This window comes from Sphaeramia orbicularis, chromosome 10 (genome assembly GCF_902148855.1).
Source record: "Sphaeramia orbicularis chromosome 10, fSphaOr1.1, whole genome shotgun sequence".
Classification (NCBI taxonomy): domain Eukaryota; kingdom Metazoa; phylum Chordata; class Actinopteri; order Kurtiformes; family Apogonidae; genus Sphaeramia; species Sphaeramia orbicularis.
Window position 1 is genome coordinate 22,585,605 of NC_043966.1, and position 12,743 is coordinate 22,598,347.

General features: G+C 37.4%; 1 protein-coding gene across 4 annotated transcripts in view; it reads right to left on the reverse strand.

The window, feature by feature from the left end:
- Positions 1-708: 708 nt before the first annotated feature.
- bcorl1 (BCL6 corepressor-like 1) overlaps positions 709-12,743 on the reverse strand; it is a 35,249-nt gene continuing 23,214 nt past the window's right edge. For all 4 annotated transcript variants that reach the window (XM_030145689.1, XM_030145690.1, XM_030145691.1 and 1 more), the window contains exons 10-12: positions 8,205-8,282; positions 7,251-7,422; positions 709-4,611 (exon numbers count right to left, since the gene is read on the reverse strand). In XM_030145689.1, coding sequence (XP_030001549.1) covers positions 4,260-4,611; positions 7,251-7,422; positions 8,205-8,282 — 602 coding nt within the window. In that variant the 3' untranslated portion in view covers positions 709-4,259. The remainder of the gene's footprint in view (positions 4,612-7,250; positions 7,423-8,204; positions 8,283-12,743) is intronic.

Here is a 12,743-nt window from a genome sequence, read left to right on the forward strand (position 1 = left end):
AAAAACAGAATAAAACTACACGATTATAAATGTAAAGACAAATGCTCTGAAATCAAAATATGGTTGTAAATAAACTATTATTACTTTATAAGGTTCTGTTTATTAGGGGTTCATAGGTCACTATTGCCTGTTTATTTAAAGGTAATAAATTATTAACTCACTATTTATTGTATTTATGTATAATATCTAAACCATTTATGAACATGTTTTGACTTTAGAAACCTGGTATAAACACCAGAGATTACAACTATTTATGTCAACATGTAAAATATTTGCAGAATTGTGACTAATTTCATTAAGGCTTACTGGTTCATATTTTAATACACAGTGATAAATGATTGTTAGTCAGTAAAATGATAAGAACAACGTATTCACTCTTCTACAACATCATGCGTGTAACCATTTAAGAAATTAAAGTAAATGTGAATAAATTTCTAACCCTCACCCCACTATGCTTCTCAGGAGGTAACATTTATAAAAGGTGGCTTATGAGATGGATAATTTTATTTTATGCTGCTTATGTAAGAGTTTCCATCTGGACTTTTCTTGCTCATTGTACGTGCCTTTGGGCCACGACAACGTGCAGCTTAATTACTACACAGTTTTTTCAAAGCTGTTAAACATGAGGCCAACGTGATACTGCCATAATAATATGTATAATAAAACATAATAACCTGTGATAATCTGACAAACCAAAAAGATAAAAACTATGATTCACAATCATGCTTTATTCTTGTTGATTTCTTATAAAAGAATCAAATAAAAGGCTCTCTCATGATCGCAAACACTGCTCAGTCACCATCCCATTTTCTTTAACTAAACTATACTTTCTTTACACCTTAGTCTCTTCGTCTTAAATATCTTTTATTAGTTTGTGATTCAAACCAAAACTTCATTGATTGTCAACACAAAATCTATCTTAGCACCAGTACAATAAAACTGTACTTTTGCTTTTTGAAATACTGTTTCTGAATGAGGGAGCAAAATCTCAGAATAAAGGGATCCTAATAAGTACATTTCAAAATGAAGCACCAACCATACAAAGCAATTTCTCATAGATACGCTTGTCAGATACACAAGAGGTCAAATATATTAATGACTATTAAATTAAGCACAACAAACAGTGTAAATAAAACACTGCAACACAAAGCACTCTGGGATCTGAAACACTATATAAGGAGGTGGAGACAGTCGTCGTGGCTGCAGTTAGAGGGCGCTGCTCTGGACTTTTCCTCTGAGAGATCCACAGGACTCTGTATGAGTTCTGGAGGAGAGCATCATGGGAGTGGAGGATGCTGCCATCTGTCCGACTCTGTAAACGCAACAAGGTCCAAACACATCGTCTTTTCAAACCGAGATCTGTTCAGCGCTGCTCGGACTTATTCTGTGAAACTACGGAGTAAAACTAAGGAGCAAAACATCGTAATCTTAGGTCCATCCTGAAATTATCACTGATGTAAAAGAGTAAAACTTAGACTGGAAATGAGGCTCCGATGACGGCGGATCAGGGACAATATTTACAAGCCAAGAAGAAGGGACGACTGAAAGAAAAACTGTGCGAAGCTGTACATTTACAAGTAATGTGCACTTTTCTTGATCCAAAGATCCACTGTGATTTAAATGTTATATCTGATTAGTTTTATTTCCATGATGTGTTTTTTATGCTTGTGTCATACAGATACTACTGTTGAAAAAATGGACCTACTCATGTTACAGACCTCTGCAGTTGGAATCCTGGATGCACTTCATAAATAAAAGGACTTGGGGTTTTTCTGACTGCTTATATTAATCAATTAAACTAACCACATGGAATAATGTACAAAATAAAGGATGTAATGCATGAAGCAAGTGGAAATTCACCCCAACAAAAATCTCTGAGATTAAAGTTGCAAAATTATGAGAAAAGAAACTCAGATGCATATGGAGTGAGGAAGTGATGAAGTCTGAGTGGAGATGGTGGTGGTCGAGTGAAGACGGGTTTATGTCCTGGAGGATTCTAGGATTTTAGACTTAGTATTCTTCTTCCAGTTTACAGCTGCAGTGTACTGTTTAGTTTGGTTTAGGAAAAGGGAGGCACATGGCTGCATCAAATAATTTTACCTCAGGTTAAACTTATTATTATATAATCAGACTTAATTTACTAAGAAACATGCCAAGGGAACATTCACACTGACTGCCTATGTGGCATGATGATGCCATGATTTACTGCTCACTTTTTGTTTGTTAATATTATTTTATAGTCTCTTTAAAAGTCTTTTATTTCACAATCTAGTGTGATCTGGACACAGCCTTAAACCTAACCACGTGCACAGCAGTAAAATTAGATGTATTCAGAACATTCCGTTCAGTAAAAGTACTAACACACCCTGAAAATATTCCAATACAAGTAAAGTCATGCACTAAAGGTTAGTATTATCAATGTTCATTGTGCAGCCAAAAGGTTCCTGTCATTTTTTAAAAATTATCATTACAAAGGATGTTTCTGAATTCTTTTTACTGCTTGTGTTTGACTAGATCTACTCTACAACCTGTGGGCAATTTACCGCTAGTGCAGAGTTGTGATAAATCTCTACTTAAAGTAAAAGTCCCATCATCATGTTCACCATCATAACAAAAAAAACCCAAATAACCAAAAAAAAAAGATCTCAGTCATGTAAGTGACCCTAATAATGATTTGATTTAAAGCAGTTTTTCCTGCAAAGGTAACAGTTCATCAGATGCAGCCATATGCCACCTCATCTGGATGTTCCTTTTATTTGTATAAATCCCACTGAATTGTTTGTTCTTTGACGAATGTGTCCGTGTAGCTTTTCTTGTGGTGCTGTGGTATGATGAGGTGAAGAATAGTTTAATGTTATCGGCTCAGTTTTAATCCAAACCATGTATCTGTGCTGTAACTAAAAACTGACAACTGGAAGAAAACAATTAAATAATTGAATCCAGCCTCTGAATGTGACCCACTCATCACCCACGCTCTGGACTTGTCTTTATACTGACTCTGACATTTTTTTCTGATTGATTTGTGACTTTAATCTCCGCTAGATTTTTTGTCATAATAGTATATGATTTGTGTTTCTTGTAAATTTACAGCTTTACAAACTCTACAGCTTCACAAATTTATGAATTTTTAATCTCAGAGGATTTTCAATTATTGTTCTTTAAAACTTAAAAAAAAAATTAAGTTTCTTTGACTATGTAAATTTGTTAGTTTAATTCATCAGTTCCATCCGTCCAACTTTTTTTACTGTAAATTTACACCTCTAAATCTGGGTAAGTCTTATTTTCCCCCTTACGAACATGACACTTTTTAACATCAGAGAAATTTAAAATTTACTATCCAAAATTGACCATCCAAGTTCAAAGTAATATCCAATAACAAAGTTTGTCTCCTTCCTCCTTTGTTCTCATAAATTTGCAAGTTTTTCTTGTGTTTACTTTTTGATGTCAGAATACTACAGCCTTTTTCTTGTAAACTCATGAGTTTTTCATCAAATTTACCACATCACCTCCAACTTTTCTAAATTTTTCCATACACTCCTAAAGTCTAATCTTAATCTTTGAGTCTTTCTGGACTATTCTTATCCCCTCTTCACCCTGGCTCGTATCCTTTTTTAACCTCAATCGTCTCTGATACGCCGCCGTACTGAGCTGTTGCGATGGTTTGGTGTGGATATTATGAGCCGCTGTCTTTTCTCTGCAGGTCTTCGCGTCTCCAGGTCGACAGAAAAACCATCTGGGTCAACAGCCTCCCTGACGCCGATAGCTGGTCTTAAGCGTCTTAGCTTTACGCAAGAGTTCACCAAGATAAAAGCCTTGGATTATCTCCCATCAAAAAATATCACTCTCCCTCAGTGACAAACAAAAAGTCCTAGGCATAATCCACCCCTTGCCACAAGAATACATTTATATAACCAAATGTGTTAACCCTGATGGCAAGATATACATATACACTACCATGTACATACATAATCATTAAAAAAGGTTTGTTCAATAGTTCTTATGTATTCAAATATACCTATAGATAGGAACCTGAAAGCTGCTTTCCAGTACTGAACACTCCTATGTGCAGGTCCTTTAGGTGCTGTGATCACTTAATCACCTTCTTGCTGAGGTCAAAGGTTATGGGTGGAGTGTCAAGTCATAGCTGGAGTTAAAACCCATGATCCTCATTACAATGGACGGACAGGCTTCCTCTGAGCCACCGCTTGCAGGCAGGACTTAAAAAGTGACAGTTCGTCTGCTCGGCGGTCAAAGAGAGGCTATCGGCCGCGTAGCTTCGCTGTGTTCGTCAGTGTCATCTCCTCCTCCTCGTCTTCCTCATCCTCTTGTAGGATGTGGATTGAGGAGCCCAGTAGTCTCTGGAGCTCTGGCACGCAACGCACCAGATCCACAAGTCCCTCCTCATCCTCCTCCTTGTCTTCCTCCTTGTCTTTGTTTTTCCCTCTGTAGGGCGTGGCCAAAGTGGAGCTCACCTGGCTGACCGACACCTGCCTCACCAGCTCAGCCCGGGATAAACTCACCACCTCCAAGTGTGGGTAACGCGCCCTGAAGATCCTCGCCGACATCTTCAAACGCTTCAGGACGTCAGTCAGGAGGAACCAGTTGCAAAAGCTGCCACAGAAATTAAATTAATATTAGTCTAAGGTCAGTGCAAGCACTAAAAACACAGCGAATGGGGTTTGATGTTTTGGAGAAATATACTATGCTTGCTTTTCTACCTGGAGAGGTAAGCAGACACTGTGTCTAATGATCAGAGATGAAATCCTGACAACCTTTCATTTAAATTCCTGACATTTTAGATCAATATTTAACCACTGAGGCAGCTTCTGGTAGGTGATGCACAGATATGGATGAACATCAGCAGCATCACTATCTGATGACTGACAAGTCTGTAAATAAGACGACATTTCATCGATGATGGTGGCCAGTGATTTTCTGTGCTATCACTGACTTTGTGCTCATACCAAAATAGTTTGAAACACTTCATCAGTACTTACTTTTTTGCCAAGACTTGTTTCCATGACACAAAAGAAGAAATACATAACAAGAACAAAAAAAACAACATAACGTACTGTAAATAGTAACCTCAGTCTGATGATTCATGGCATGTTTTTTTCTTTCTTTCCTTCCTTGTCTTTGTTGATGAAAAAAGTTAATTTCCCTTAGCAGATCAATACAGATAATCTTTATCTGTACATTGCCATCAACTGAATTGCTATTGGTCATCTACATCAGTTCAGATCTTACTCAGCTGTGTGGTGATGTGTGATTTCCCGAATCTAGCTACAGTGATGGGTAACATGATGTGGACAGCAACACTCCTTACCACGGTGAAACAAGTAATGCTTGAAAACACTGGTCTCATTTGTTCTAAACATGAACGTACATGATTACCCAACACTTGCAGAGTGTATTTTATTTGGACTGTGCTGTCGTTGTCATTTGGAGCCTTAAATATTCCACTGAATGAAGTGTCACTTCTGCTCTTTTACTGACTTATTCTCAACTCAAATATTGTCTGTCAAAGAAAATCATCCAACTTGAGAAATTACACAATGGTAATATACTGAACACCATTACCATTATATAAATGTATATACTCTGTGACAAAAGATTCTAAGTACATCTCCCACCTTTGGAAAAGGCCTGTCACTGGCCTTCTATTGCAGTAGACATTATCCACCTATTCCACTATTAAAGCCTCCATGAAACAATGTCTCTACATTGGCTCATCTTTTAACTCAGTGTTAAACACACTGACATTGACTGGACCAATTAACAGATCTGTTCCACTTCACACAACTGTCTGACATTGCTTGATAAACATTGTGTCCAGTGACTCCAGATAAGGGCAGTAACAGGAAGCTCCCTTTATGTGCTGAGTCTAGTAAGTTGACCAGATCCACCTCAAAACTGGTCAGACAAGCCTCAAGACCTCAATGATGCAGGGCTACAAAGTTTGTGATTGTGTGCTAAACAACAATATTGTGATGACAATAGTGTCAACAGAAGGTTGCAACTCAAACACATCAATGTCCAATCTGCACCAAACTTCACATGTTTGATCAGAGTCCTGCCTGGACATATTCACAACAGAGCCAAAAAAACTCCCTATGCCTTTAGCCTTGACATGCATTTTTGGACACATAATGTTGCTGAACCTAGACCTGACCAAATGAACCAACCCCAGATCATAACACTGCCCCCACAGGCTTATACTGTAGGTACTAGGCATGATGGGTGATCACTTGATCCCCCTCTCTTCTCACTCTGATGCATCCATCACACTGGAACAGGGTCAATCTGGACTCACCAGACCACATGAGCTTTTCCTACTGAACCACAGTCCAACCTTTATGCTCTATAGCGAACTGGTCACTGTTTAAGAAATGAGAAACTATTCAGTACTTCAGTTAGAGGTGAAGAACTTGTTGCAGCTGAAACACATTACTCATTGCAGTAATTACCCAATGGAAGGCTACTACCGATTTCCTTCATTCAATCCAGGTGGAGATTGCATATTTAACAATGCTGATGTAAACAGCTTGTGATCAGTATCATGAATGGGTGTTTTTTTACTGTCTACTTTCACAGGGATTTTGCAATATTAAAGCTACGTATGACTTTCGTCACCAATTTTTCAACAAATCTGTAAAACCAGAGTCATAGCCGAAAGTAATGCGCATCTTAAAAGCTGATGGTAAATGGTCTGAACTTATACAGCGTATTTTATACACCTTCAAAACAAGTTCCCTCATGACACTTTTGGCTTTGACACATCCTTGGCATAATACCAGCCCAAGACAGCTTTGTTTGGGTCAAAGAAATACCAACAAAATGGAGAGTGTTGAATGATAACAGGTTCAGCCAGACCATCCTCCAGTGTTCATGATGGTCTAAATGATTTATGGAAATAGGTCAGGTTATGTCAAACTGACTTGGTATCTGGGTGTTACTGAGGCTGAATCATGAAATAAAGGATAACAGTTTGCAGCTATTTTACATTTAACATTATCCTGCACATATTGCCCAAATTTAGACGGAGCTGTATCAGCATCCATGACTCTTTAAACCTTATTACCAGGTTTATTTATTCTCAAGAAATTAACTTTTACTGTGTTTCTTTTGATCAGAGACAAACTTTGTATAGAAAGAAAAAATTAGAAAGCAGTGCAGTCTTTGTTGAACTATGCATTTGGAGGCACAGATTTATTCATCCACTCACTACGGTGACATCTCTGTGGACTCACCCCTGTGTTAATGACACCTGAACGTGATAGCAGGGTAGCAGAGGCTCGGAGGAGAACTCAAACAGAAGGCAGTCTTTGTCCAGGTCCCGCTCAGTTGTCCCAGATGAATTCTCCTCCAGCTCCTGATTCTGCTCAGACAGCAAGAAGTCCCAGCATGGCTCCTGATCGATTTCTGTGAAGAAAAGTTCACTGAGGTTAGAAGCTGAGCTGACAAACAGGGTTTAGTTTTTGTTTATCTCCGCTGCAACTGAGCTGCTTCGGTCTACAGGGCTCTGACGCCCTCTAGTGGACAGTCTGTTTACAAACGCTGAAAGGGTAAATGAAGACAAACGTTATGGTGTTCATTATTGATTTACTTGTGCATTTACATGAATAGTGATGGATTTTATATCATTCTGTGAGTGAAACTATGTTTATTAAGGTTCTTAAATTGTACAAGAATGACTACCACTGTGTCCTCTAATGACAGATAAATGACTCAATTACTCAAATACAGCTGAAAACAAATGCCTGTATTTAACACAGATACAACTTCAGGCTTGTACTGAGTGTTGCTTATAAACTACGGACACATTTTCTCATGCTTTTGCTGTTAATCCAGGAAGCAGCGGTCCAGTTTTGCTTCAGTCTGCCTCAGTTCTCTCATGCAGCCCTAATCCTGCTCTCCCTCCTCTGGATAACTGGCTCCCCGTGGCTGTTTACAACACCACACTGATGTTACTATACAAGGCTAACACCCCTCCATGTCCCAGTGGCCAAGTCCGAGTAGAGCCTACAAACTAGCATAATTTCCCTGAAGCAGCTCAGACATTTCCCCACAACAAGCCCTGACTGGTCTTTCTCACGGCCAGCAAAGGAATGCACTGTCCACCGCATTGTTTACATATTAAAAAAGAACATTTTATGCACTGTTGGACAGACAGACAGATGTAGCTCCGTTAAAAGACCTCTTACCGAACAGGGAGCTACTGTAGAAGTCCCATGGCAAACTGGGGTCCTGTTCATTGCGGCCTTCCAGATCTGTGAAATACTCTGGAAAAAATACAATCAGAGTTATTTTCCTATTTGGACATAATATGGAAAGTGTCCTAATAGTAAATGTGTGGACCTTTCTGAAACCCTGAAGGCAACAGGAAGGTTAAGGCTTTTACGTGCTGTTCTCTGAGGGGAAAGAAGGAGGAAATTAAAAACCTCTGAAAAACAAAATTAGCTCTTTACTTTTAGTGAAGGGTTGACTTGCAGTTTTCTGTGTTGAAATGAAGAGAAACCAGAAGATCAGAGCGACATATATGCATTTGTGTCTCAACTTTAGCATCACACCCAAAAGTGAGAGACTAATTCACTGAATTCACACAATAAATATGAATCATATTACTGAAGTGAATCTGGTAAATTCAGTTTTTTTTTGTTTTTTTTTTTAACTACTTTTTGTTGTAAGTTTGTTTGAAGTAAATGGCTTGCCATCACACCAGCCCAAAAAGAATACAGATTTACAATATTGTACATCCCTCCCACACTTCAATCCTGAAAAGGAACACAAAAACTTGACAATATAACACAGAACATAAGCATACACATCATATTTAGGTCTGACTGGGAATTTCTTAATGATCATCCATAATCTAACCAATAGTCTTTTATAACGCTTGTTTCTTCTTCCATCTCACCTCAAACAATTTTGATAAATTCTGATTATTCTGATTTATTGTTTGCATTTTACTTATTTAACTTACTGTTTATTTTCATTTACTTAACAGGTTTCAGTCAGTATTTTTTTTTTATCCACTTCAGTGTTGATACTCTTAAAATTCTAAAAAGATGTTCATCTGTTTGCACAAATGACAAATGTGCAGCCCATAAGAGGAGTGTTCATGGCTTTACTTTACAGATTTCACCCACAGTACAGTCATAAGAGAGCTGCATCTGTGTGTTTGGGTCTCAGTAACTGAACCACTAAGGACTTAGGTCATACATGAATTAGCCATTTGCTTGACTTACTAATGTATGTATCCAGTGCAATTGGTGAGTGGTCCAAGATCAGTGTTCTGCATAAGGAGAGAGAATGGTGCATTCCCTAACCTTTACATCCTGTCAGGGTCAGATTAAACCCATTCTCACATTTGATAGTAATAAAAACTCCATAAATCAGGGTTTTTTTAGTCTGAAATCTAATATCCTTTTTAAGTGACCCCAAGAGGTGCAAAAAATCAAGTATTTCTACAAAAAATAGATATTCTTTGATATGGATTATGCAAATTTGTGCACAATGAGGCTAAATGAGTATAACATTTTTGTGATTCAAATACTTTTTATCAAGACCACAAGTTACATTTGCTATAGTCATTCTTCTAGACATTTCTGTCCTTATTTTTTTGCTCTTTGTTTTGTCTCTTTCCCCTTGTTTATTGACAGTGCCAAAACAAGGAAAAAAAAAAAAAAAAAAAATCACAAATCAATACAAATCAAACAGACAAAAAAAAAAACACCCCCCTCCACCCCTCCCACCCAGTTCACTCCATTCCAGCACCCTCTAAGCAACCCATTACTGAGACAGACCTCAAATGATGTCCAAATCATTTCAAACTTATATAATTTATCCTTCAAAATAAAGTGAATGCTTTCCAGATGTAAAATTTCTGACATTTCCTGAATCTACAATTTCAGTGATAGACCCTATTCACCTTTCTAAGACTTCAACATTAGTTTTTTGGCCACTATAAGGCAGTATGACATTAGTTGTTGTTGGAAGGGGTTAAGTCTGTTTATTTTTTCTGAAGTACCCAAGATTATTGTTTCGGAGTCAGGATCTAAAGGGTGCTTGAATATCTTAGATAAGATCCCAAATATTCCAAACCACCATGACATGATTTTATGACAGAATACAAAATTATGAACCAACGTTGAATCTGGGGCCCTACGTTTAACACAGCATGAGGGAGTAAATGAGGGTAAAATTTGACCGTACCTGACACTGACTTCAGTTTCAATAAAATAATTCAAATAGTGGTGGCTGTTACATTTTTAAGTACTGTGAAAAAACAGGACATGATATTGTGTGGTACTAGTGATGAAATGAATGGTGTAAAGCCTAAAAAACACATTCCAACTCTACCAACATCACATTGGCTATTTAGACCATTTTAACAGATCTATAGTTTGAAACGTAATCTAGACACTTAAAATGAACCATAAATTGGAGGTACAGAGAGTACATAAGGGTTCAATGTATACAAACACTGCTTATAAATGATGTTAAAAAACAGACTGTGATAATGAGCATGGTAGAGAACTTTCCTACTACTTCTTGATAATTATCTCTTTGCAGGATGTGTGTATATCCAGCAAAAAAAACAGGTACAGGAAAGATAGTCTATAATAGAGGACTATGGTGACATTTTGCCATGCTTCCACTGAATAAACCTTCCTGTAAGGCATATCTGCTTGGTTTGGTAATCTGACTGTCACCCTCAAGTCCCAGCTGAACCGTCTGGTGTGCTCAGCAGTGAAGGTGGTGGGTGGTCAACAAAACTGCTCTCAAATTGGCAAAGAACATGACTCTGGACCCATCTCACATGGTCTTTCCAGAATCTGAACAACTCCCATCTGGTCGACATTTTCGCACTCCAAGGTTAGACACGACCACTACAACAACACTCCAGTTCCTCTGACGATGAAAACGACTCTACGGATGGTATCACAGTGTTTGTGTTGTTACGCAGGTAGACTTGGATGAACTCAACAAAATTCCTTCATCCGCACAAAAAAAATCTGAACTGATCTGGTATTAGGAGAGAAAATTAACTGATTTATGACACCAACCTGTGGACACAATTGCGATACATAATTAAAAGCATATAATAAATGTTTACCCTTGATTTGGGAAATCATCTGACGCTGATAATAACAGAAAGCTGTAGGCAGTAATCAATGTGAATGTAAATGAATTTATGAATAAAACCTCAAATCTAAATCTAATTGAATGTGTCTCTTTCCATAAAGCTATGGAAATAACCATTAGTTCACACTGAGACAAAGGAGTGAAAAATCAGGTTAAGCTGTTTTTTCATGAGTGTGTCTGTGTGAAAATGTGAGTCTGTCAAGACACACGATGAAGAAGTGTATTTATATTAATGTTAACAAGAACCAAATTTTCCCAATAACAACTAACATATAAATCAAGAACATCTGATGTTGAAACATGGCCTACAGACAATTAATATTCAGAAAACAGCTCATCAAAAGGTCATGTGAAGGACTAGTTTTATTGAATTCCTATAGAAATTCACATGTGGTCTAATTATTCCAAACCCACACACTAGTAATGAGTCCCTCTTTTTCGATGCCCACATGGATGAATCTGACATCTTAGTGATGCACAAGTACCAGTCTATTGTGCATTTTTCAACAGCTACAAATCACCAAACTGATGTCCTGCTACATTATTTTTTTGTTGAGCAATTGAACATGGGTCTGAGCCTATTTTGGCTGTTTTTGAGCACTTTTGATTTTGCCATTATATACTATACAAAAAAAAAAATGTTTACTATACCCATGTTTGGTACCTTTTTTTTTTTTTAATCACAACCTCATCTATCTCATCTGCCTATTATTTTTTCACTTTAACTTACTATATCAACACGAAAGGCCAAAAAACAGACAAAAAATATAAAATCTGATTTGAAAAATTTATATCATCTATTGCATAAATAACACAAAGATGCTTAATGAACCTTTTCAAAGACTTTAAAAGTGAATATTGGTTCCAAATATTAAGTATATAAAATCAAAATTGTAATAAATTAAAACCATACTCAAATATTTTACATAAAAGCGTTTTCTTGGTTTTTTCACCTCCCGGTCCTCCTGGTTTCTGCATCTGGTTCAGGTGGGGGTTATTCTCACTCTCACCTGCAATGCTAATGCAATCTGTGGATTAGAATCCGCAGATTTGGCCAGTTTTTTCCATTTTGAAAAAGGACAAAAAGTGACGGAGATATGGTAAGAAATTTAATGCCCGCCCCACCTCATTTTCATACTTTTATTCAAGTTTGTTTGCTCCTGTTTCAAACTCCAGTTGTATTTGCTCTATCAGCATCAAATAAAAAGTGGGAGAGTGTTTCAAGTCTGCACTTACGAATGCAATCGTCCCCAATGGTCTACATGACTGACTTCTAATACTACGATGTGTTGAAAATGTCATGCGATTCAGTCACGGGGCTGTGACTGTGGACCCCTAGTGGTTAAACAAGAAGTCATTTATGTGATCACTCTCTAATGTGAGTCTACTATTTGTGAATATACACCCTCATGCATGTGCTACTGTTAATTCATATCTTTGACACTTTGTATGATGGGTACCTGTAAGGTTGGCAAATTGAGGCATTTATTATTTATTTTCATGTTTCTCGGTTCACTTTGATTTAGCCTGTTGTTTTTTCATCTGATGGGGGCCTTGATAATGTGAAGGGTTAAAAGAAAAGAATCAGATTCATT